The 27639-nt window shown below is 42.4% G+C and overlaps 1 protein-coding gene across 2 annotated transcripts in view; it reads left to right on the forward strand.

The window, feature by feature from the left end:
* The window catches only part of ANGPT1 (angiopoietin 1), a 161815-nt gene that overhangs the window by 92153 nt on the left and 42023 nt on the right, over positions 1-27639 (forward strand). For both annotated transcript variants that reach the window (XM_083450598.1, XM_083450597.1), the window contains 4 exons: positions 511-666; positions 4391-4512; positions 18130-18362; positions 26701-26828. In XM_083450598.1, the coding sequence (XP_083306724.1) occupies positions 511-666; positions 4391-4512; positions 18130-18362; positions 26701-26828 (639 nt within the window). The remainder of the gene's footprint in view (positions 1-510; positions 667-4390; positions 4513-18129; positions 18363-26700; positions 26829-27639) is intronic.

A 27639-nucleotide genomic window follows, 5' to 3' on the forward strand; every position in this document is an offset into this window, starting at 1 on the left:
TGCACGCCTAGTCCTGGGGCAAGTTGGCTCAGGAATGTTCTCCAAAGACACCGAGTCTGCGAGCTGTCTCTTCCCTGGTGTTTCTTCTTCCTGCTGTTCCTCTTCCAATATTTCCCAGCTTTCCCCCTCTGCAATCTCTGAACTAGGTCCTTCTGCAAACCACTGTTCTAAATCTATACTGTCCTCCTATTTTTGGGAAGGTTCAGGAGAAAGTGGGGGGCACCATTCCTCCTCAGTCCTGCCCCTGAAATCTTCTTATGTTCTGTTGCTGATTTTACTTTTGTTTGCTGTGCTGGTAGTATTTATGGGATTGTTTCCAAGCTTTGTTATTTTTGCTTTGCTTATTTTTATTTTTAAAACCTCTTGCATTTCACATTGTTTTGAAGTCCTCTATGGAGAGGAAAAAGCGCTTATAAATTTATTACACACACACACACATTTAAATTGCAGATGCATTTTAACATAAATACGTTGCTGCCATTTAAACTCGTTATCTGTTCTGTTCTATAGCTTGAAAACTACATTGTGGAAAACATGAAATCAGAGATGGCGCAGTTACAGCAGAACGCTGTGCAGAACCATACCGCCACCATGCTGGAAATAGGAACCAGCCTCCTCAGCCAGACAGCAGAGCAGACAAGAAAGCTCACAGATGTCGAAACACAGGTATGTTTCCACGGCTGCATTCACCAGGCCATTAACTATGACAAAACATTTCCCCCCTTTACTCCCCTTTTTCTGTGTCATTTCCTCATACTGTGCTTCTCGGCATTTATTTATTTATTTTTGCTGCAGGAAACACAGTTATTGATTGGTGGCAACGGCAGCAAAGGCTGCTTTCAGTTAAAGGGTCCTGGTTTGGGCCAAATGGGAGTTGCTTGGTATAGTTTGCTCTGCATGTGTTGTCTCAGGCTGGACTAGCCAAGAAAGTGAGCTGCTGCTGCTGACTTCAAATAAACAGCTTGGATACTAGCTGTGAGCAACTGAAGCATCAAATGTGTCGAAAAGTTCTGATTGTGCCTTTTATATATGTGATCACTTGCCGCTTTAGGCTAGCTTGGGTTGCTTTGATTTTCTCTTCAGTGTTCACAGCCATGAAAAATACACTGTGCCCATGGAGTATTGCTTATTGAAGACCATTATAGAATCCCAGGGTTGTGGAAATGTAGAGTTGGGAAAGATGCTGGGGGTCATCTAATCCAACTGCTTGCAATGCAAGAATCTCAACTAAAGCAACAATGACAGATGGCCATCCAACCTCTGCTTAAAAACTTCCAAGGAAGGAGAATCCACCACCTTCCAAGGGAGTCCGTTTCATGGTCAAACTGCTCTTACTGTCAGAAAGTCCTTTCTGATGATTAGTTGGAATCTCTGCTCCCTTAACTTGAATCCACTGGTGCAGGTCCTACCATCTAGAACTGGAGAAAACACTCTTACTCCATCAATGCTGCTGCAGGGCAATGGTGGGGCGCAGCCCATAGCTGAGGGGAGGAAGGATCCAATGTAGGGCAGAACCTGTGGAAGGCACTTTGCTGAGGGTCCCCTTGAACCTGCATCCAGCCCTGGGAGCTGGGAACAGCCAAAACACAAGTTTATCATCCCAGTGAGAACTTGACCTGAATTGTAAGTTATTGTAGGGGCTTCTGTGATGTGCTTAAGATTGCAAGTCATTTAATGTCCCATGTGTCCAACAATACTTCTCCTGTTGTTTAATGGTGGTAGTGGAGGTGGGATGGCCTATGGTGTAGGCCATTCCATGTGTTGCCCCATGTGCTGGTCACACCCAGAGGTGGGAAGGCCTATGGTGTAGTGGTTAAGAGCAGTGGACTCGTAATCTGGTGAACCGGGTTCGCTTCCCCGCTCCTCCATATGCAGCTGCTGGGTGACCTTGGGCTAGTCACAGTTCTCTGAAGTCTCTCAGCCTCACTCACCTCACAGTGTTTGTTGTGGGGAAAGAAGGGAAAGGAGATTGTTAGCCGCTTTGAGACACCTTAAGGGGAGTGAAAGGTGGGATATCAAGTCCAAACTCCTCCTCCTCCTCCTCCTCCTCCTCTTCTTCCAGGGCTAAAGAAAAGACCAGACCCTTTCTGCCTGTTCTAGCTGTAATTAAGTAGGGACTCTGTTTCTACATAGCTTTTAAAGAGGATTAGACAAATTCATAGAGGAGAAGGGTATTGCTGACTGATAGGCAAGATGATTCTGCACTGCCTCTACCACTGGAGGCAGTACTGCTCCTGAATACCATTTGCTGGAATCCACAAGAGGGAAGAGGGCTCTTGTGTCTGAATTCTGTTTCCCACAGGCATTTGGTTGACCACTGTGGTAACAGGATGCCGGACAAGATGGGCCATTTTGGCCTGATCCAGCAGGCTCTTCTCATAGTCTTATGTTCCCAACAGTCTATACCAAAGGCTAAGAGGTCTAGAGAACATCTGTTTGCTAATTGCAGTCCTGTTGGGAACCCATCACAGACAGGGCCTGGGTTTGAAGGGAGGAGACAGAGAAGTCCACAAGATCAGCATCCCAGCTTCTGATACATGTCCGTTGGCCCTAACTCATTGAGAGCCCTTTGATATTATCTATCTGTTCACAATTCATAATTCTCCGCCACTCTTTCCCCTTTCCCTTACAGTTTCAAGCATATGGTATCTAGCAGATGCTGCGCATCCAGACTGTCTGCTTAAAACAAATGTATGCATGTGTGTAATCACTACACTGGCCAGTTAGTTATACCAGCAGAGTGTTTGAGATGGATCATATTTTTTGTATTCTCCGAGCCTCAAACCGTGTTTACAGTATCCTTTCCCGAAATGATTACTTAAAACGCATATCAACATATAGAGTAACAAGATCAATTACACAAGAAAGGACAATTAATTTAGTCTAGCTAGAGATAATATACACATGGTGATGACAATATAGTCTTACTCAAGCTCTCAGCTTCTTAGTTTTCCATGGAAGGGCTAATAAAAGTTTCATATAAGACGGCCTTAGCTTGTAGGTAATGGAATATGAGCATGAGAAATTGCTGGAACCAAAATCTTATATTTTTAGTCTTAAGTCATAACAGAGAATAGAGGCTACACTATATATTTGAACTGCATTAGGAGAAAATAAGCATGTCAAGGTCAACTCACCCATCATCCTTGATAAACAAAGGCCGGCTTTTATATTACCAGAGCAGTGTAGATGCTGATCCCCATTGGCTTAGTCCTGCAGTCACAGTATTAAACATAAGAATTGACTTTTGGCACACATACAATATAGGGGGGATGCCCACTATCAGAAGGCAACACTAGAATTTATGCTTCACACAGGATTTCGGCCAAAGATTGTGACCTTTTTTTGTTGAGTCACTCATAACACCAACTATTTTTCTGGCAATCCTATCCAAATATGTAGAGAAGATATGTGTTGTGATACAACAAGATAAATGTGTATTATTCAATAATTTTCTAGACAATCGCCCATCAGAATCGCCAGAGCTTTCTCTTTCTAATTTTATACCGATTCCCCCCCAAACCCAATTTGATCATGCACAAATAAGTAGATTCACAATGTGATCCACAAGACAGAATTCTTGGATCTGAAGTGACTCATAGCTGGAGCACACATGATTTTGGGTCATGGTAGAAAATAGTCTGCCTCCCTGTAATGACAGGTCTGTTATATCCTATGGCAACTCTACATTTGGCCAATGGTGCCTTCTTTAAATAACACACATGCACCATGCTTGGCATGCAGAGACATGATGATTGGTGGTGGTCCTATAAATTCTCCATAACCTGATTGGCATTGACAGCCTTATATTTTATGTGTATCTAGGAAGATTCCCCCATCCCCATATATAGGAAGGAATGGGCTCCCCCAAACATGTTTGGTTTAAAGGTGGGCTAAGGTCTGAGAACACTGAAGGCTACTGTTCTAGGTGTTGTTGTTTGGTAAGGACAGAGGAAGAACCTAGTTAGGCTTAGAATGACTGAAATTGAAGAAGCTCAAGGGAGGAATGTAGACTTACTTCCAAGGAGGTATGCAATATCTGAAGCTATGCTATAAATAAACCTAGACCAAACACAGCCAAAGAAATACCTTGGGACAATGATGTTTTGGAACTTCTGTTTACAGAACAGAAGCTGGGGAGCAGGTTGGCTTGTGTTTAAATTTAAATCACCCTGGCAAGCTTCTTAGGTAAATGCACTTCATAAAAGAACAATGGAAAACCTGTAGAGACCAAAATAAAATGTCCTGTTGGTGCGTCTCTGTTTTGCAATATTTCTCTTTTGGATCATCGTGATACGTCTGGGATCAAGCAAAGCAGAACAGCAATGTTGACTGCTAAAGTCAAAAGTATTGGAAGACCTATCTATTATTTCTCGCTTGCCTCCTTCAGGTACTAAATCAAACGTCTCGACTAGAAATTCAGCTGCTGGAGAATTCATTATCTACTTACAAGCTGGAGAAACAACTGCTCCAGCAGACACATGAAATCTTGAAAATCCACGATAAAAACAGGTGAGTGCAGAGTTCTTTAATACTGTTGTAAAGCACGTGTGAAAGAACATTTGCAGTACCAAAAGGCCTTCTTCTGGACATTCTCTAATTGATTGATTGATTGATGGGATTTCTACTCCACAATTATATATGAGGCTATCAAGTAAAATGGCCATTACTCTGTACTGTTATGCTTACAGTGACCCTAAACTTTTGAATGATACCAGTGGATGAAAGGCAGCAAGGTGTGATATTGGCATCTCAAAAGAACCTGGGAACCAAAAAGACTCATGAAGGGGCTCTGCTTCCCTTCACCCCCATGTCAATCACTGGGGGAAGGTAAATACTGAGCAGTACAGTTGGTGAAAGGAGTGTGAACTCTTCCTTCATACATTTGATACAATCACTGGCCCTGAATGAGTGCTAAAGCACTATATTGCTGTAGGTAAGTGGTAGCTAAAATGATGGCCCTCTGAATATTGCTGGACCCATTAGGGCAGGCTTCCTCAACCTCGGCCCTCCAGATATTTTTTGGACTACAACTCCCATGATCCCTAGCTAGCAGGACCAGTGGTCAGGGATGATGGAAATTGTAGTCTCAAAACATCTGGAGGGCGGAGGTTGAGGAAGCCTGCATTAGGGGTATATGAATGTGCCTCATTCCATTCTGATGTTCATTCATACTGACATGTTGGTAAATATGCTCAACTGAATTTTCTTTTCCCCTTGTAATATGCTACCCGCTTCATCATTCACGTAAGTAGAATTATACTGTATATTATTTTTGTGGTATGTAATGCCACACATACACACTATATTTTGATATTCATTTTTTAGCATTATTTTCCTTACATCTCACTTCTTTGCAATTATTTCATTGTGTTTATTTCAATGTGGTCCTCTCCTTTGTGGAAAGGCAGTGCTGCACTGCACTGTGCTTACAGTGTAATCCTCTGACATTCCTAGTGCTAATCAATCACAGCTAGCATGGTAAATGAGAGCATTTGTAGTCCAGCAATGCTGTTGATTGGCTTGGGGAAACTATGGCTCTCAAGAGATTGGTCAGTGATCAGGGATGATGGGAGTTGCTGTCTAGCAGCATCTAGAGAACCACAGGTTTAGCTACACCTGCTCTAGATCAATGGGGAGAAATCGGGGTGGGGCAGATTGTGGAGGAATATATTTATTCATCTCCAACCTGAACAGTACATGGTTACCCACCTCTCCTTCCTTGCTTTGGAGATTTATTTATTTCTCTTGTTGATCTTGGAATGAGATTGTCACCCCTACTTACATTCATCACTAGCATTGCTTTTAACTCTTTTTAACATCTATAGCTAGGGAAGGGTCTATGCATACTAAATCCTTGGGAGACTTTCGGGGGAGGGTTTTTCTCATTCTTTAAACAAAGTGCTACTTAAAAAAAAATGAAAACCCTAGGAAGTCTCCCAGGTATGAAGAAATTCCTACTTCGTCTGTGGGTGGCCTCATGTCACTGCCTTGTTGATTGGCAGAGGGCCACCAACTATAGGGGGAATTCTATATGGCCCTATCAGGAGTATTGGATATGGAGCAGGGCTATTTATGTTATCTTAAGAAACATTGTTCCATGTAAAGGCAGGGGGTAGCTTAAGAAAGGGACAAATAGACAAATGAAATTGGATATTATTATGCTTTCCCAAACCATTCCAATTATTAACTAACATCAAGGACTGCTTTTTGTGCTGTTTGAAATGTACTTTTTGGACAATTGCTGCACAAACACTTACACCGATATTATCAAAGAACCTAGGAACAGCTTCGTGCTTAGCAAACAGTTTGCATGTATTCAGAGATGCTTTTAACAGGACATTCACAACCTGATCGTATCATTTTGCAGGATCTTTCTTTCCATTAATTGCACTTAGGAGATGGTAAAACAATCTCATAGAGAGATGTCGCATGATTCCTAAATGACTAGTTTATCAAGCAATTATTGTAGTCACCAAGTAGTTGACTTGGTTGTCACTAGGGATGGATGGAGCAGTCTGTTGCCAGTCAATGCCTGTTTCACATGTTTTCATCCCATTTCCACATTGATCTGTACATTTTGGAGGTGGGGAAAGAATCCATATGAAAATTTGTATCCAAATACTTACTTAAATGCGTATTTTACCACAAAATGCAAATTCACATTTTCTTTCAATATAGACATTTCTAAGCATATTTTACCCTAAAATATGTATTTTGGTACATTTTTATAAAAGAAAATAACCATATCACAATATGTGGAAAAATCCAAAGTTTAATTACAGGCTCATCAATGTAGTTTCTCCCCCAAAAGCCTCCCAAGGATTTAGTATGCATTAGTCTGGCAATTGTTAAACAGACCAGTTTGCTTAAAAAATGTGGAGCAGCACCCTTAAGGACCTTCATGTCACAGGAAAGCACAACAGCCACTCATGCCATCTTTCCATTCTGTTGCAGAAATGAATCCCCAGAACCATGTGGGTGGGGTAAATTACATAGGTGTTTCCCATCTGATATTCATCCCACTGAGAAAGACAGCAACCATTGGGTGAAAATTGCAATTGGCTCTGGCTCACATTGTTCTTAGCATTCAACCACTCTTGTACAACCAGAGTTAAAGCTGTGGGAACGTGGTCTCTGCACCATTGTGGTAATGCATACAAGACCACTTTGTTATATAGGAATACTGGCCCCGTAGGAAGGCTGGGCAGGGAGATTCGGTAATCGGCTGAAATCTAGACCCTTTCTAGGTAATGTGCTCTATCAACTTTTGCTTCCGTATTATTGAATTAGCTGCAAGACCATTACAAAGCTTCAGTGTCAAAGTGGAAATGTGTGTGGCTTTTTAACCCACTGACCTACTGATTGTATTAGTGACCTGCCAATTATCGGCTTAGGCCTAAGTATTTATTTAGAATGTGGAAAAGGCAGAGATCCCTATAGGTGATAACTGGTGTGCTTAATATTTTGCATTTATTTATGTGCTTTAACAATGTGTCACAGTGTTAAGATATGTTTGGCAGTAAATAAACATGGCCTGCCTTGACCTCTGTGTGTGGCTGCATCGACTTACACACTGATGTGCCCTTTTAATGTGATGAAATAGCCTGGCCTTGTATATGGAAGGAAGGGATGTGTTGAAAATCAACCTATTTTCATGCTGCAGTTAAAGGAGGGAAGGGGAGCAGAAACTGTTTGTTCAAGAAAGCAGAATGCAGTAAGGTCCATTAATAAAATTAGCAGGAGTGAGCAGACTGGAGAGATAATATTTTCTTGTTGTAGAGATCACAACTTTTTCACTGTCTTGCTTATTTCCAAAAAGCAATTGAATTGGAACAACAGGATTGAGAAGATTCCACCTAAACATTAGGAAGAACTTCCTGACAGTAAGAGCTGTTCGACAGTGGAATTTGCTGCCAAGGAGTGTGGTGGAGTCTCCTTCTTTGGAGGTCTTTAAGCAGAGGCTTGACAACCATATGTCAGGAGTGCTCTGATGGTGTTTCCTGCTTGGCAGGGGGCTGGACTCGATGGCCCTTGTGGTCTATTCCAATTCTATGATTCTATGATTCTACTAGGCTACTCAGAAACTTCCCTATAGATAATGGAGAAAGGTTGCCTAGCCCATAACCCACAAACGGGTTGAATTGAAAGTTTGGATAATAATTGAGTGAGGATGGTTCCTCAATATGCTTGTGGCATTGCCCCCTTCTAATGTTTTACCCAGATTTTAGAATCTGATTTTATTTCCAGAATGGCACTGATGCCTTAACTGTTCATCATACCTTAAAGAAATAAAAACAAAATAAAAATCCAGAGTTTGTTCAGACCCCTGCACATAATCAGTTTGATGCCGTGTGCAGTTAACATCTTTTTCCTTTGTGGATTATGAATGAAGACCAGTACATATTTACTTATTGTTTTGTTGTTTCTGTTTTAACTATCTATTTGTGATTTTATCTCATATTTTAATCTTGTGTACCACTCTGAGATCTTTTGATGCAGGGCAGTATATAAATCTAATAAATTGAATAAAAATAAATAAATGTGCACTTAGATAAATCACAACACAAAAAGGAATCTATGTGATTCCACAATCACATCACAGTTCTTTTAATCAATGCATGTACTTCAATCAATGCGTACGTAACAAAATGCAGGCAAAACTATCACATCTGTTCTTTTCAATAAACTGGCAGCATGCATGCTTTGGAAAGCAGGGTCCAGCTGCAGCTCAGAGCAAAAAGTATCTGCATGTGAGATCATCACCAAGAATGATCCATGCCAGGGGTGAGTGAAAGGTAGCTCTGTGAACTGGCAACTTCCAATTGTTTAACAGCGGCAATGGCAACATGGCTCCCCCCTACTCCAAATTATATTGCTGAAATGAAGAAAATTGGGGAAGGGGGACACACAGGAGTGGGGCTTTAGGGGCTGTGCAATCAGTTCTGGTACTGAAACAAATCCTTGGGCTCAGAATTCTAAGTACAGTTGTACCTTGGTTTGCGAATGCCTTGCGAGTCGAACGTTTTGGCTCCCAAACGCTGCAAACATAAGTGTTCCGGTTTGCAAACGTTCTTTGGAACCCAAACATCTGATGGGGCTTCCGTGGCTTCCAATTGGCTGCAGGAGCTTCCTGCAGCCAATCAGAAGCCACGCCTTGGTTTCTGAACATTTTGGTAGTTGAACGGACTTCTGGAACGGATTCCATTCGACTTCCGAGGTACCACTGTATGTCTTTTGCATCCGGGTTTGATTGGTTGATCTTAAGGTTCTAGTTGTTTTTTAAAAGGCTATGAGTCATGAGGGTTATGTGCTACCTTCGGTGCCAGAGGCAATATGCCTTTGAACATGATTTGCTGAGAATCATGAGTGGGAGAGGACCACTCCACTCATGTCCTGCTAACAGACTTCCTGCAGGCCTTTTGTTAGCTGCCATGACTAAATGCTGGACTAAAGGAGCATTTGGTCTGATCCAGCAAGCTCTTCTTACATTGTCAAACAAAATAGGTCTTGTCAACTGAGTTTGCCCATCCTGATGTACACATGTTTCCTATCCCCCTCCCACCACATACCAATCATCCCCTGTAAGAATATTGTAATTTAAGGAGCAGCCTTTGGTTGGAAGGGATATATCTGCGTTTCCAACACAAGGGCTTGCGACTGCTCAGCCATGAACAAAAAGTGCTTAAAAAAGGATTTTGGCATGAGAATTGCCACAGCAGCGACATTATGATCCCTTCACCATTTTTTTTTAAAAAATCTGTAGTGCTAGTATAATGCGCTGTCAAAAAACATCTGGTGCTATAATATTCCGTGCAAGAGGAATGTGTAATACCTTGGACGTAATTTTTTTTTATAGATGCATTGAAAACTATGGGCCAAAACATACATGATGTGGTGGGACATCTGTAATCAGAGCTCTTGATGTTTTATTATAGCTCTAAGCAGCTGTGGGACCCCCAAAATTAGACGAGGGCAGTGGCACCAGGAGGTGGCTCAGTGTTGAAACCTTTGTCTCTGTGCTGTTTCCCTAGTTAAAATATGTCCCTTCCCCTGAAGTTCCGTTGGGGGAAGCTAATAAGCTCAGGAGGTCCCCTTTCCTTCTAACAGAGCTAATAGCAGCTTGGGCAGGGGGATTTTGGTCAGGGAAACAGAGCAACAGGGAAGCACTGGACATCATTTCCCCCAGCACCCTGCCCCATTCCAATTCATACCACCCCAGAGCTGTGCCTCTACAGATGGAGACAATATGTTGGAAATTATGGGAGGAGAGATTGCTCTTGTGCTCATGTCCTCCTAGCGGGTTTTCCACAGGCACCTTGGTGGTCAATGGGCCATTGGCTTGATCCAGCAGGCTCTTCGTATCTTCTTCTGCTATGAAGCCTTTTTAACAAAACAAAATAAGAAGCCAGGAGATCTGATCTCCTGGATCACATCAGCAGCACCTCTGCCTGCGAAATCCCCGCTATGGAAAGGCTCCGTGGGCTCCTCTGTTATGGCGTTTTGATTTGCGGCAAAGCCTCAGTAGCTTGCCAAGCTTTTGTTTTTATCCCGTTCCTGCTGTTTGCTTGCATTCTGTTTGGCTCTGTGTAAACAATCCCAGTTTGTATTGCTTGTTATTTTGTGGTGTGTGTGTGTGTGTGTGTATACATGCCTTCTAGGTGGCCCCATTGGCCTGAAAGGTGGGTTGAAGAAATGCTCTTATGACTAAATAAAATGTCCAGTTTACATCCTCCCAATAAATATTTTATTTTATTTCAAAATTCAAAGTTACATTTTGTTAATCAACAGTTAAAATCCTATTTAACAATGATAATAATAATAATCTTATATATTTATTTTTACATGCTGCCCATCTGACTGGGTTGCCCCAGCCACTCTGGGTGCTTCCAACAAAATATTACAAACACAATAAAACATCAACCATAAGAAAACTTCGTGGAATACTGTTGCCTTCCCACTCACCCATCCTCAATGTTTATAATCAAGATTACATACAATTTCATTCTAAAATTCCATCACATCCAGTTTCATCTTCTTTAATGGTTTTCTTAATAAGTTCTGCTGGTTTTTTTTTTTTCTTAAACTGCAAACCCCGCTGTGGACTTCGCATATGGAAATTTACTTTTTAAATAGACTAGAAAAGGTTTCCAGTACTCCTTGAAAAAGCCAGTTTACATTTTCAGTAAGAAATAGCATGTATTTTATTAATAACAGCAACAACCGCAACAAAATAGGCCCCATCAGGTAGCTCAATGCAAGGGATTGCTTACGGTTGTTGTTTTTTTTGAAAAAGGATGACAACTCTTACTTCTGATGTTTGTGAATTGCTTTATTTGTTTTAAAATACTTGTAGGCTGAATCACCAAGTTTCGCTGAACCATGTTCCACTTATGTGCTAAGAAATCAAAACAATAAGCCAGATAAAACACATTGACCTCCTAATACAAGACAACAGAAGGAAAGCTCTCTCAGAGAAGAATATTGCTGACATGAATGCCAAGTTTCAAGTCATTCAAGCCCCTTGGGGGAAAAACTGGCTTCTGGAGGTGAGGCAGTAAAAGATTCTGAAGCCATGAAGCCACCACAAAAAAGGCCCTGTGCCTGTCTGTCTCACAGATCTAAGTTGTAGGTGAGCAAGGAGGACTCCCTTTGCTGATGTTAATGTTAATATTTTTAGCAGAACCAGTAAGGGAGTGAAACTCGAATTAGAAAAAAAAAGTGTGCAGATAAGGTCAAGGTCAAGATCGTCAGAGAATTCCATCTCTAAGACAACCATTCCAGCTTCGTAGCAGGTGAAGTGTCATCTCGAATTCCCTTATACATATAAAATACAGTAAAAATGTAGACGATATGCAGGGCATTTATCCCAGTGATGGCAGTTATCTGTATCTATTGGGCAGACTAAATCTTATTATCTGTACTTTTAAAATGTCCAAGCTCTTGAGAACCCTAATATATATCTACGTACTGGCCCACATCCTGTTCTCAAATGCATCTCAGTTAAAATCCTCTTTAAACTTCAAGCAAGGTCTGGACTGGATTAGCAGATCTACCTTGCAAAGGAAATTGTCTGAATCAAGCAATCCTAGCCCCAGGGGAGTATCATCAGGGCTGGTTCCACGGTCTACTTCATCACCTTTTTTTTTTTTCCACAGTAGCTACAACAGAGAATTTTTTACATTGGCCTTTCTGTCTAACCTCTCCCTAAGAGTGAAGTTTATTAGCAGAACAGGGAGAAGGGGGTTATGTATACTCTCCTGCTGATCCACCCTGCTGGTTTACATCCTGACAAATGAAACGCACCATTTCTCCGGTAGAAAATTGATTTCGGGCCTCATTTAAGATCAATAGACTTGACAGCATTAGATAATATTGAGGCATCTGAGACTAGGAACTAGCGGCTCTTAAACGTTGTCATCTAAAGGAATATGCCCCCTAGCTAACATGTCCTAAAGACAACACACTTTTCTTTGCACCTTTAACCTGAGCTTGCAACATCTAAAGCCAATTTCAAATGATCTGTATTTCCTATGTGGGCTGTAGTAATAGACACAAGCATGATCATTATTCATGAAAATCCACATGTGGCCTTCTTGCTTTTCCTACATGCTCTCCATGTAGGAAGCGTATGATATTTGAAGCATCCCTAATTATTTCCTTGAAATAGGGATGGATCTGTCACGTTTTGTTCTCACAGGCTCCTTTTCCCAACATTAAATTGAGTTCTCCACATTTTTCAGCAATTTGCTAATTCTTTTTCTTCTTCTTTTAATCCTAGTGAAAATTTATCAGCATTTTTGAGTGAATTTCTCCCAATAAACACATTTTTATATGCAGGGTGGTTTGGTTTTTTTACTAATGTACCTGTTTTTTCAAGAACTTTATAATGCGCATTTCACGAAACACATGCAATTAGTTTCCCTTAAAAAATGCCAACACTTGGTCTTATCAAAAATTTAAAATAAATAGAATCCATGTCTTGAGCTGGCCGCAGTGTGCCCTGCAAACTCTGAAGTAAAAGGCTGATAGAAGGTCTCAACAGTAGGACTTTATTCTCTGCTGGTATTTCTGCCTTTAAACATGGCTTCGAGATCTACCATCTAAATATAGGCCTGTGGTTTCATTGTGAGGTTTGTTGTGCAGCTAAATAAAATAAAGGAGACATGAAATTAGTGGTCTGACCACCGTTGACAAGTAATTACCATGTTACTGAGAATGTCACCCTTTCTGGATCTGCATACCACTCGGAACACTTCAAGATGGTTTTCATTGCCATTTCTGCAGAGAAAATCATTAAGGCAGTGTGTATGATTCCCTTATCTATACACTGATTCTGAAATTAATACGAAACCACATTTGTAAATATAAACGGGAAGGGGAAATCTAAAATACCCAGCCTCTTTATTGCACTACATGAAGCTGACATGACTTTCATGAAGTCATCTATAAATGGTCAGATGTGTTGTTGCTTAAGCAGTAAAACATCTGTAGGCTTCCTCATTCCACAACATCCCAGTCAGTGGGGTTAAAAATGCTACCATCTCTCTTTCTTCCTTAACATAGGCAACATTCCACTAATCTAACTCCCGTGGCCGACTCATTACCGGGAATTAATTTACTGTTATGTAAAATATTGTCTGGGAGGTAATAAACAAGACAGCATACTGCATTGTGGAAATCATCAGATATATACAGACACTCCCACTTATCCTCCCTCCTCAAGGAAGCAGTACATCATAGATCCTTTGAAATTTACGCTGTCGTGGATTTTGCAATGCAGGTCTTCACCCAAGTAGCGTGTACAAAAATGCATATACTAAGACGAAGTGTGTGTGAAAGTGCATATGCACATGGCAATAACATAGAAAAATGCATTTGATTCGGGGAAAGCACTTGCAAAAATGTCTATATTTTTCAAAACATACAAAAATATATTTACAGTCGTACCTTGGTTCTGGAACGCCTTGCGACTCGAACATTTTAGCTTCTGAACACCTCAAGCCCGGAAGTGAGTGTTCCAGTTTGCGAATGTTCCAGCCGAATGTCTGACACAGCTTCCCCGCTGGTTCCGATTGAGTGCAGGAAGCTCCTGCAGCCAATCAGAAGCTGCGCCTTGGTTTTCGAACGTTTACGGAAGTTGACTGGACTTTCGGAACGGATTCCATTCGAGAAGTACGACTGTATTAGGAAAAAACACCACATTAAAATGCTGGTGTATTTTCATGAGGATCGACCAAAAAAAGAAAGCAAAAAGCAAATTGTTGCAGAAATGGTGTATAGAGGGTTCAGTATGTGGGGGACACTGGTGGCGCTGTGGGTGAAACCACAGAGCCTAGGACTTGCCGATCAGAAGGTCAGCAGTTTGAATCCCCGTGACGGGGTGAGCTCCCATTGCTCGGTCCCTGCTCCTGCCAGCCTAGCAGTTCAAAAGCACGTCAAAGTGCAAATAGATAAATAGGTACCGCTTCAGCGGGAAGGTAAACGGCGTTTCTGTGTGCTGCTCTGGTTCGCCAGAAGCGGCTTAGTCATGCTGGCCACATGACCCGGAAGCTGTACGCCGGCTCCCTCGGCCATTAAAGCGAGATGAGCGCCGCAACCCCAGAGTCGGTCACGACTGGACCTAATGGTCAGGGGTCCCTTTACCTATGTGGGGGACAGCTTTCTTATGAGCATCCTAGAAAAGCCAAGCAGAAGTGGTTGTAAGAATAAGAACTGCACTAACTGCTTTGAGCTTCTCAGAAACATCTGGTTGGCCATGGTGGGAAGCAGGGAGGCTGGACTCAGTCAGCCTTTTGCCTGATCCAGCAAGGCTCTTTTCATGTTCTTCTAATCCATAATCCCTCCTACTTTTCACTTTGTGGGACAAAAAGTCATGCTTTTAGGAGGTGTGTTTCTTGTACATCAAATGTTTTATAATTTAAATGGAAAGCATATTTGTGTTTCATTTTCATTACTTTTCCTTTCTAGAAAAATATTACTCCAGAGTGTAGAAGCAGATCCATGGCTTTAATTAAGTATATGTTTATCATATGTAACATCCCACATTGAATGTCTGTGATAGTCAATAAAAACAATAACATATGGATACTATTATATCCCGAGCTTTGGGTAGATGAACTGTGTTCAAGGCACTCTGCCACTGATCTGTTATCCAGAAATAAAAGCCTTAAGAGGGATGTGGGGGGAATTTCAAATTAAATCTTGGATAGCACGTGGATCACTGGCAGTCTTGAATCCACTGGTTAGTCTGTGGATATAAAAAGCATGATCTTTGGCATACAGAATCAAAAGACTGGTCTGCAGATGGGATATATTTACATCTTCCTTGTTATAACAGGAAGGTTTTGATGCTAAAACCTCCAAGCAGCACCACATGAGTGGTTTTATGATGCTGAGTCTTGATGCTAATACTGGACTACCATGAGTAGTTCATTGCTATAGTGTCCAGTGGAACTCTGGGGCAAAATGCACATTCATTAATGAAGATGCTCCCCAATCATCTCTGTAAGAGATAGACCTGGTGATTAGGGATGTGAGTGAAGATTATCAGGAACAGATACAGCTTTTAGGAGCTCATAGTGCTCACCTCAGAGAAGAGTGAGTGGGAGAAGAAAATGTCCTATTTAGATTTGCAGTCCCCCAACCCTCTTCCTTCCTCTGAAACCAACAAAGCCCATAGCAGTGATGTGCCCACAGGGAGAGGAATGGGAGAAAGCCATATATTTTCCTCTTTCAGGCTAAGAAGGAGAGCAGGCCAAGAAAAAGGATGCCGGTGACCCCTTCGTAAATGTAGTTTCCAGAGAAAGATGTAAAGATACTTGTGATAGAAGAACCTTGGCTGTTTGGAGACCTACCTCAAAAGGAGAAGCAACTCTTCCAAACTCTGAGCTTCCTATCCCACTGGGAGCAAGATCTGAGTGTGAGTGGGAATAAAAATCTCATAATAAGGAGGACCATGTTCCCACATGGGGAATTTTCCAGAACCGTTCCAGTGGTGGGTAGGGCCAGAGAAAAAAGTGGCTGGCGCAATGGAGGAGACTCTTACTTTGGACATTTCAACTACACAAAAACCAGGGGTTTCTATACGGACATCCCTTCTCCAGTCAGGGAAGCAATAGGCGTTTTTGTAGTTCAAGGACACTCTGGTTAGGCCCAAACACTTGAGGAGAGTGTGGATCTGGGGTGTTGAGTAGTATGACCCTGAGAGGGGTCTGTGGAGAGAGTACTGAGGGTCAGAGAGGGACTCCGAGAAGGCCACATCTGCCCCCAGGTCCAAGGTTCTCCCATCCCCATATTGTAGCCTGAAGTTCTCAGTGAAGAGTGAACACCCTCTGATTCACCACGAAAATAAATTTCAAACATACACAAGCCAACTTCACTGAAAGAAATTCTGGCAGAGTGAAGTATCATGTTAGCTTGTGACTAATTTCCTCTTTGGATGAACTATTATATTCTTTATCTGGATCACCTTTGCTGTGTTGGTTTTCACTTCTCTGTTCTCTAAAGACGCTATGTACCTCACATAACTCTACAATCTGAGAACAGTTAGGGCACCATATTTCCTCTGACACCTCACAGAGAAATTAACTAGTTTTGGAGAAACTGATATTTTTTAACTTTAAATGTCCTTGGATCCTAGTCCAACTAAAGACTATGGGGGCAAGGGGGACACACGAAGATCTGGGTATCACTCTCATTGAGAGAGAGAGAGAGAGAGAGAGAGAGAGAGAGAGAGAGAGAAGATCTTACATCATCTTGCTTTTTCTAAACACATATTTAATATATTCCTGTATGCAGTATATGTTATCTCACTTGGAAATCTGAATCATAATAAAATGTGCACGGGGGTGGGTGGGTGGTATTTTTTATTTTCCATGCAGCCATAGTCAGTCTAGTCACCTTTACTCTTTAGCCAAATATTAGTTTTCAGATAGGAAACCATTCACATTATAACGATGGTATGTTGCCAGGTGTCAAGGTTTGGCCATGTTTGTCAGCAGTATTATCCAGAAACAGGCCTGCGTTATGTTGCTCCTCTGAGGAGGAGCAATGAGGGGCTCGCTAGGCTTTTCGAAACTCATTTCCGCTCCCTTTGCAGTTTCTCCAGCCAGTAACCTCCAAACTGTCTTGAAATCACACTTTAAATGCAGCTCGGTGCTGTATTTTAGTGTAGACTCTTCTGCTGTAATGATAAACTATGGTCAGGGGGGACCCATCCTGTTTAACCACCTGTGGCAAAACGTGAGGTGCCCTTTCCCTCAGAAGCCTCACTTGCCTAGGTCACATGGCAGTGGCTTCTTCTGGCCAGATCTCACAGAACTCGCACAAGATCTCACAGAACTCTCACGAGAGCTTGCCAGAAGAGGTCATTGCTGCACAAGTGCTGCCCTGCAGGATTCCACCACCCAAGGCGGCAACTTCAGCCCACCTCATGGGCAGGCATGCCTTGACTATTGTTTATAGTAATAATAAAGTGAGCTTTGGACTAGTGTGCTTCTCCTTCACTCTTCCTCCCCTTATCCTCTTATTCTTTGCAGATGCTAGCTGCCCACTGTATTGGGAATCCCCCCTAAAAAAAAAAGTGTATTTTAGGAGAAAGTTGCAGTTCAATGCAGATGCATTTTCATGAGGATTTTTTAAAATGAAAAGTTGCAAACTGATGTGGAAATGTGGAGAGCTGAAATTAAGAGTGGGGAATTGAGAAACCGAGAAACCAAAAGTGACAGATGCAACCACTCCTATCGTTGGGAGGCTACCCTCCAGAGCTGGGTTGGTTCTCAAAGGCTTTGGGCCCCTTCCACATATAAAAGACAGCCAGCGTGATGTACTAGTTAGAGTGATGGACTAAGAACTGGAAGACTAAGATAATAGTCCCCACTCAGCAACCTTGGCCAATCACTGTCTCTCAGCCTAACCTACCTCACAGGGTGGTTGTGAGGGCAAAATGAAATGGACAACCATGTGTACCATGTGGAGCTCCTTGGAGGAATGGCGGGCTATAAATGTAATGAATGAATAAATGAATGACCTGCAGCCTCTCATCTCCTCTGCTTGATTCTCCAGCCAGCTACTCCCATACACTAGCACTAACAAAGATGTGGTATTGATGTGTTTTGCCCCTACTAGTTTATTGGAACACAAAATCCTTGAAATGGAAGAAAGACATAAAGGGGAGCTGGATACGTTGAAGGAGGAGAAAGAGAACCTGCAAGGCTTGGTTTCACGTCAGACCTACATCATCCAAGAACTGGAGAGGCAGCTGAGTAAGGCAACCACCAATAACAGTATTCTGCAAAAACAACAGCTGGAGCTCATGGACACCGTTCACAACTTAGTCAGTCTTTGTTCTAAAGAAGGAGGTAAGATGGCATATGCTTGAACAATTAAATCAGGGGGGGCTATGGATTTCTCCACAGAATGTCTCTAATACAATGACTTCCATCTTATTGAGTCAATTCTGTCCCAGATTTCTATTAGCATGCCATTCTGAGGATAAAGCTATATTTTCCAAATACCTGCTTAGGCCGGCTTCCTTGAACACATTCAGAATCAAATGACCACTGGGTATTATGCTCCTTGTGGATTGTAAAGCCATTGTCCAATTTAACACCTAAGATTATAATGTAGACTTTCAGACTTACTATGGTATGATTCAGTGGGTTGCTAGATGCTCCCCCCCCCTTCCAAGTTCTGCATGTCTCCATCTGACCTCACGGAAGTGTTGTATGAGTAGATCTTAAGCATAGTTAAGTGGGCAAGAGTGAATAAGACATATTAAGGAATTGTTGGGACAGGGATGAGTTCCAAGGCTGGCTTCTAAGCCTAAGGACAGCAACCGGACACCCGTTTTTGAGGATTTTGCTAGTTAGCCACCAGGGCCAGTCCTACCAATGGACCGAGTGGGACTGGTAAGTACCAAGAGATTTCCAGGGTAAGCTTCATAACACATGCATGAGACAAGCATATATTGACATGTTAGTATTAAAGCAGCACCCATGGAAGTTTTATCCTCAGAACAATCCCTTGAGGGAGCATAACAGTGAGAATCGTGGCTGAGCTGGGACTTGTGTTTGCCTTGGGAAAGGGTGAATTAAACAGAGTGGGATGTTGAAGGGACCCTGGGTCAACCTGGGTAAACCAAGTACATGTTCAAAACTCAGGATGACAAGAGTAGCAGATCACTACAGTTCCACATAGCAAATATGGCTGGACACAGGACCCAGGAGGCATCAGAGTCAACCACTTGTTCATAACAAAGTCCCTACTCCTGCAGAGCCTTTATATCTCTCTAGGCCCTGTCAACCTCTCCCGGGTCTCATTTGGTTTCCAACCAGTAGGGATCATTGAAAGGGCAGCCCCCAGACCTGAAATGGAGCACCACCACTTGGTGTACTCTTTGTGACCATAGGAAAGTTAGAGGTCTCTGCCACGGTGAGACATGGTGGTTCTACTGTCACTGGGGATCATGGTGACTTAGGTGCAAGTGCAACTGCAGCAGAACTTTTGTCTTTACCAACCTACAAGAAATTTTCGACTCTCATTAGCTGAACTTTGAATGGAACTATACAATCTTAATAATGAGTAGGATCAACAGTCTCACCAACAAGTGGGATCACAAACCCATGTCTGCGATCACTGTTGAATAGTCGAGCATGCAATCAGGAAAAGTCAGTTTTAGGTTAATATAACAACCATATTTGACAGATATTTGAAAAGCCACAAAGCACTACATCCTTCATTATATCAACATGTGATTAGAAATGTCAGGAAATGTTGAAATATGCTAGTATCAAGATAAGCATCCTTCGATTAGTAATAGGATTGGTTAATTTACATCGGAACCAGTAAATACCGTGTTTTGAATTTCTTATTCTTTGTGTCAGATCTTAGATTACTGAGTAAATCAAAATTAATTTTGCTTGACACAGCCTTTTCTCAACATCCTCTGATATATAATATCACATTATTATCAGGGGTTTGGGAATTACTAAACTAGCATTGGACAATCTTTGGTTGATCAAAGGAAAGTTCCTGACTCCATATGAGGACAATTCAGAATCTATTCACACCAACACAGGAACACATGAAGTATGACCATTGGTTCGTCTAGGTCAGTACATCAACTGGCAGCACCAGCTTCTGGGAGTTCAGGTGGGGTGCTCTTTACCCTGGAGATTGAGCCTAGGACCTTCTGCATGCAAAGCAGATGTTCTGTCATTGAGCTACAGCCCTTCCCCATGCATTAGGGAGTATGGTTGTTGTTGTTTAGTTGTGTCCAACTCTTTGTGACTCCATGGACCAGAACACGCCAGGCACTTCTGTCTTCCACTGCCTCCCACAGTTTGGTCAAACTCATGCTGGTAGCTTCGAGAACACTGTCCAACCATCTCGTCCTCTGTTGTCCCCTTCTCCTTGTGCCCTCAATCTTTCCCAACTCAATGGACAAAAACAACAGGGAGTATGGTAGATGCAAGGAAATGTTACAAGTGCTAGCCTCCAGCCTAGCTTCCTGTGTAAATCAACTCCTACTTGCAATATTCAGCTTCTCACACTTCACCTCAAGGTTTATTATAGCATGAAAAAGCTGAATCCCAACACTAAGGAAATACTATGTCAACTTTGCACATGCACATTTCCTAGGTAAACGGTGGGATTTCAAGGAGTATAAAAAATTCCACAACAACAACAGAGTTGGAAATATTGGAAGCTTCCGTTCTAAACCAAATAATGCCAAATTGTGAGGGTGATTTTTACTAAGAAGGCTATGTGGGAGGAATAAGTTAACCCCACTCCCCACACACTGCAATTCTGATCCTGATTGGTCCTCCAGCACTGGTGTTTAGATAGATATAGATATAGATATAGATATTCACTTGCAACGTCAATAGTTTGGCCTTAAAAGAGAGTATAGTAATTGTAGTCTTGCATTGTTGCTGAGTTTCAGTCAGCAAGGTTCTGTCTACACCCCAGACTTGGTTATCTTGTCTAGCACAAGGTACTGGGAATTCTGAAGTCTTCCTGTGATTAATTATACCCCACCCCATAAATAGGTATAAAACAGACAAGCTTCTGCAGCTGAACTGCTCCGCTTAGCAAATTAAACATGATAATTAAACATTAATCAGTGCATATTTAAACATTAAAAAGAACCCTGTCACATCAGACCAAAGGCCGAGCTAGTCCACCATCCTGTTTCCCACAGCAGCCAAGCAAATGCTTAAGAAAAACCAAAAGCAGAACATGAATGCAATAACTTTCTCCCACTGTTGCTTCCCAGCAACTGATATCAAAGATCACTATATACCCGCAAATGTTTATTTGCATTTATGCTTCACTTCCCAGCCAAAGAAAGGTTCCAAAGTGGCTGTGAAATGAGGGCGTTTTTTTAAAAAAGTAAAAGTGCAGGCACAGCACTATCATGGTTATTAAAACACACAATATACTTTGCTCCCTAGGATCATAACCCAATGTAGTAAAGAGGCTGAACAGCCTACAGTGCATGGATACCTTGCTGCTGCTGCCCTTTTCTTCTCAGCCAGAATCATCTCTGTGGAGAGAGTGATTGCCCATTCATTCTAGCATTCCGTCCACAGGGAAGTGACTGGTCCACTTCCAGTTACAGAGCAAATTCAAGGAAGGAGAGGCAAGCTAGGCTCAGCTTTTAATGTCAGCCCTTGATATGAAGCCAGATCATGAAGAGGCTGCCATATACTGAGTCAAACCATTGTTCTGTATCACTCACAATGGTTTGCAGGTTGAGAGCAGCTCTCCAAGTTTCAGGAAGAAGTCTTTCTTCTGCCGGGTGTAAAATCTGCTAAATGTTCCTGGAAAATCTGGACGTATGGCAGTTGATGTCGGCAGTGTTGTTTTTGCTGATTTTCCTAAGGAGAAAGCTCAAAATCTCTTTGCTGTTTTGTAGAAATAAGCTCAACAAGTTTTCTGTCCAGATTTTCACTTATTGAAATATGGCAACCCTACCAGGCATGCTTGGACACCCCAGGGACTGAACCCACGATCTTCTGCATGCAAAGTAGAAGCATGTCTTCTAGCATTGGGTTATTATGGTCTTTCAGGTTTAATGTGAATCCTACTGATGTCTGCAGCATGGGTAGCCAATGTGATGTACTTCAGATGTTGTGGATGATTGGCTGTGCTGACTTGGGATGATGGGAGTTGTAGTCACCAAATTCTGGAGTGCACCAGATTGGCTTTGCTGGTCTCCCAGAGTTACTGCTAGGTAAAAGGGACGCGGGTGGCGCTGTGGGTTAAACCACAGAGCCTAGGGCTTGCCGATCAGAGGGTCGGCGGTTCAAATCCCCACGGCGGGGTGAGCTCCCATTGCTCAGTCCCTGCTCCTGCCAACCTAGCAGTTCGAAAGCACATCAAAGTGCAAGTAGATAAACAGGTACCGCTCCGGTGGGAAGGTAAACAGCGTTTCCATGTGCTGCTCTGGTTCACCAGAAGCGGCTTAGTCATGGTGGCCCCATGACCCGGAAGCTGTACGCCGGCACCCTCGGCCAGTAAAGCGAGATGAGTGCCGCAACCCCAGAGTCGGTCACTACTGGACCTAATGGTCAGGGGCCCCTTTACCTTTACCTAAGTGTCTTAAGGGACGCGGGTGGTGCTGTGGGTTAAACCACAGAGACTAGGGCTTGCCGATTAGAAGGTCAGCGGTTCAAATCCCCACGACGGGGTGCTCAGTCCCAGCTCCTGCCAACCTAGCAGTTCAAAAGCACATCAAAGTGCAAATAGATAATTGGTACCGCTCCGGCGGGAAGGTAAACAGAATTTCTGTGCGCTGCTCTGGTTCACCAGAAGCGGCTTAGTCATGCTGGCCACATGACCCGGAAGCTGTACGCCAGCTCCCTCGGCCAATAAAGTGAGATGAGCGCCGCAACCCCAGAGTCGGCCACGACTGGACCTAATGGTCAGGGGTCCCTTTACCTTTACCTAAGTGTCTTAAAGAAGTATATCCTAAATCTCTAAATAAATAAATAAATGTCCAGTAGCACCTTAGAGACCAAATAAGTTTGTTCTAGGTATAAGCTTTCATGTGTTTATAAGGTGATACTGGAAATTTTTTTATTTATTTTGACTGTGTCAGACCAACACGGCTACCTACCTGAATCTAAATCTCTAAGAGCTGCTTGTTAACTAGTAAGCAAAATGATCAAGGGACTGGAGCAACATTCCTAGAGGAGGAAAGGGTTACAATGTTGAGGGGGGGGTCAGTTTAGGGGGGGAGCAAGTAAGGGAAGATAGAATAGAGGTGCACAAGGGCAGTGACTGGAAGATAATTCTTGGCACAGAAGTCATTTCGTTTGGATACAAGAGAACGTAGTTCCATCCTGGAGTAATTACAAATTGGAACTTTGCCAAGAAGGCAAAGGTTTTCGTTGCTCACACAAAAAAGAGAAAGAAAGAGGAAATGCATCAGTCTTTAAGGAACACAATTGCTTGGCAGCTCAGTTTTCAAGCCAGTTTTATTTTGGGGGAAAGGCACCTGTAAGGGAATTATTGTTCCACTACACCATGCTGAGATTCCTGATTTGATGTAAAAACAAAAGGAACTGAGTTATCAAGCTTGTATTTCATTTTCTTCATGTAGTCCTTCTTCACAATAAAACATTCCTGCCATTTTCCCTATTGTTTAGTAATAAAATCAGAGGCAGAAATTCAACAAATAAAGAATATGTGTGATTGTAAATGATCCACCTGTTGAATTTCTGTGTGTACTAAACTTTTTTAAAAATATATATATTTATTTTTTCATAAACAGATAAGTATGTATACAGATTTGTAAGAAAAAACAACTAATAAATATTTAAAATAATAGATTGGGGAGTATGAGGACAATCAATGACTGCCCTGCTGGAGAAACAATATTCTGTTGCCATAAATAAAAACTTTCCCCCAGAAATTCGGCAGGTAGAGAATGTGTGTGATTGTAAAAAAAAAAAAAAAAAAAAAACCAAAGCAAAGCAAAGCAGAAAACCCCTCTACCTATTGGATTCCTTCCTGCAAGTGCTATTTGGTGGTGGTGACTTACAGGAAACAAAACATCTACCATAAAAATAGCAGGATTCTTCCTTGGATAGCGATCACAGCATGCAATTCACTCCAGCTGAAATGATAGAATATGGTGACATCTGTTGATCGGATCAGCTGCTGGAATTTGTATTTGGCCTAGGTTACAAAGCAACCTGTCAACCTAGCAGTTCAAAAGCACGTCAAAGCGCAAGTAGATAAATAGGTATCATTCCGTCGGGAAGGTAAACGGCGTTTCTGTGTGCTGCTCTGGTTTCGCCAGAAGCAGCTTAGTCATGCTGGCCACATGACCCGGAAAAATTGTCTGTGGACAAACGCCAACTCCCTTAGCCAATAAAGCGAGATGAGCGCTCAACCCCAGAGTCATCCGCAACTGGACCTAACGGTCAGGGGTCCCTTTACCTTTACAAAACAATTGTTTTAGCTAAAATTCTTCTAGGTAAGGTTCGATATCCTGGCTTTAATTTTTAAGGCCTGGGACCGGCATATCACAGGGAGCTTTTCATAGAAGCCTTCTTGCTCTGCAAGACGGGGGCTGTTCCGGGTTCTGCCTTTTCTCTTCATCAGAGCTTCAAGGCAACTGGCAAGCCTTTATAGCCTTAGCCATTATTTAGTAGAATTTGCTTCCCAGAGGAAGATAAAATCTTTTTTATCTGAGCAATCTTTCAGCAACCCAGACTGATGATAACATATGAATGAAGCCGACAGCACCCTATTTTATTGTTCCGATTTCTCATTCTATTTTCCCACTGTTTGACTTCTAAGCTGCCTTGATTTTTCTTTCAAGATAAACAGCCTAAAACAATAAACTCTGGGCCTCATCCATCGGGCTGTGCTAGGGACTCAAAAGAAAAGTGAGGTGAAGAAGGCAGCAAATGGATGTTTTCCTTGATAATAAAAGGGAGAGAGTATGTGCTAATCTGGCAATGTAACAGTAGCTCTGTTGCCTTTTCCCTCTCTAAGTGTAACAAAAGACGTTAAGATTCCTCCGTAAAACTTTTACTGCTGCTACTATTTAACATTTATATAGTGCCAACAGATTGTGAGTCACGAATCCTGCCGTTAATAGGTAATGTGAGTTTTATGTATCGTAGCATAACTTAAACATAGGGCTTCCACCTTCGTTCGTCAGCAGATACTGTGTGCTTTAAACAGGCATTTTGGCAGGTTAGGGAAGCTTCCTCCATTAAACCTGTAGCTGTTTATTTCTGTCTGTTAATTTACTGCATGGGTAGGCAAACTAAGGCCCGGGGGCCAAATCCGGCCCAGTCGCCTTCTAAATCTGGCCTGCGGACGGTCTGGGAATCAGCGTGTTTTTACATGAGTAGAATGTGTGCTTTTATTTAAAATGCATCTCTGGGTTATTTGTGGGGCATAGGAATCCGTTCTTCTTCTTTTTTTCAAAACATAGTCCGACCCCCCACAAGGTCTGAGGGACAGTGGACTGGTCCCCTGCTGAAAAAGTCTGCTGACTCCTGATTTACTGTATCATTTGCTGGAGAGGTCTGTACCTTGCCGAAGGCCTTCTCAGTAACAGCAGCAGCAGCAGCAACAACAACAATAATTTATTACTTATACCTCACCCATCTGGCTAGGCCTCCCCAGCCACTCTGAGCGGCTCCCAACAGAATATTAAAAACATGATGAAACATGAGACATTAAAAACTTCCCTAAACAGGGTTGCTTTCAGATGTCTTCTAAAAGTTAGGTAGTTGTTTATTTCCTTGACATCCAATGGGAGGGCATTCCACAGGGCGGGTTCCACTACCGAGAAGGCCCTGTTCCCTGTTCCCTGTAACCTCACTTCTCGCAGTGAGGGAACCGCCAGAAGGCCCTCAGAGCTGGACCTCATTGTCCGGGTTATCGTCCTCACTTCCCCATGATGTCCAGGTAGCATCAACACTCCCCATCTCTTTAGGCACCAGGTGAGGACTTGCCTCTTTCTTCAGGGCTTATCACTTAAGTGGCTTTTGTGGCTATGAATGCTTCTGCCCAGTGTAGGCTAATTCACCAACTGCAGCTGTTCTTGGGCTGGATCTACACTGACCTGTTGAACATTATTTCCCCCACACCATTTTCCAAAATGCTGGTGGTGGTCACTGGTTACTGTGCTCCACCTTCTGGTCTCACATTTTAATTCTTCCTCTCTCCCTCCGCTTCCTTTGTTATCTGCCTCTTGAATACCATGGGGGGGGGGTCAGAGTTTGACTGCAAAAACCCCAGACAAAACACTACCTAGGGACATATGAGCAGTGTTGCACCGATATAGCAGCATAAAACAATCAAAAATTAAGTGATAAAAAGACAAGGTAATAACATTTTATGAACATAAAAAGTAGGATGTGTCCATCTACATTATCAAAAGCATTCCTTAACCCTTCCTTAACGTTAAAAACCACAAGTGTGGATCCGCCCTTTGACCAGGATAACCTAGACTCAGTTGCTCAGGCTGTGGTATCACTCTGCTTGTCACTGAATTAAATGCCTCCAATTTTTGTATATTATATTATCTATTTATGAAAGTATTTTTATGTCACCACATTCTAAAATATTAGAGCAACCATTAACAAAAAATACACCATTAGAAATAACACTGCAATGCGGCTGTTACTGCTGATGTCAACACCACACTCATTTTCTGTTTTTCAGTTGTACTAAAGAATACAAAACGAGAAGATGACAGGCCATTCAGAGACTGTGCTGATGCATACCAAGCTGGCTTCAACAAAAGTGGCGTCTACACTATTTATGTTAATAACATATCAGAACCTAAAAAGGTAAATAATTTTTGTGGGTTTGTTTTTTAAAAACTGTTTCCTTAGATACTCTTCAGAGCTCAAGAGTTGGCCTTTTGCAATCTGGGTATCATATCTTTAAATTCTAATGTTGTGAGATATGGTGCATCCCTGGCCCCTCTCCTCAATTTCTGCAGGAAGGGATTTAAAAGCTCGTGTCTGCTTAACAGGGATTTTGAAATTTGGCAGTAATAAGGTAAGTTGCAGTATTGTGCCAGAAGAAGAAGAAGAAGAAGAAGAAGAAGAAGAAGAAGAAGAAGAAGATAGTTTGGATTTGATATCCCGCTTTATCACTACCCTAGGGAGTCTCAAAGCGGCTAACAATCTCCTTTCCCTTCCTCGCCACAACAAACACTCTGTGAGGTGAGTGGGGCTGAGAGACTTCAAAGAAGTGTGACTGGCCCAAGGTCATCCAGCAGCTGCATGTGGAGGAGCGGAGACGCGAACCCGGTTCACCAGATTACAAGTCTACTGCTCCTAACCACTACACCACACTTGTCCTCGGATCCTCATGATCCTCTAAATACAAAGACGTCTAAAGAAACTAGCAAGGAAAAGCAATGCTTGGAGCAGTGCTAGATAGTTTCAAAATGCGTGTCCCATCAGTGATCCATTTCATTGGTATCTCCAGTTACCAGAGGGAGAGAAGAAAGAGTACTGGGTGCAGTCACCTATGTACCACAATGACTTCTTCCAACCAGTCCATCATTAGGGATGTAAGAAGGCATCCTTTTTCATCCTGCCATATATTAGTCACATGTGGCATTGTTTCCATTCAGCTACTGTTCGCCTT

This window comes from Podarcis tiliguerta (genome assembly GCF_965153285.1).
Source record: "Podarcis tiliguerta genome assembly, chromosome: 7".
Lineage (NCBI taxonomy): Eukaryota > Metazoa > Chordata > Lepidosauria > Squamata > Lacertidae > Podarcis > Podarcis tiliguerta.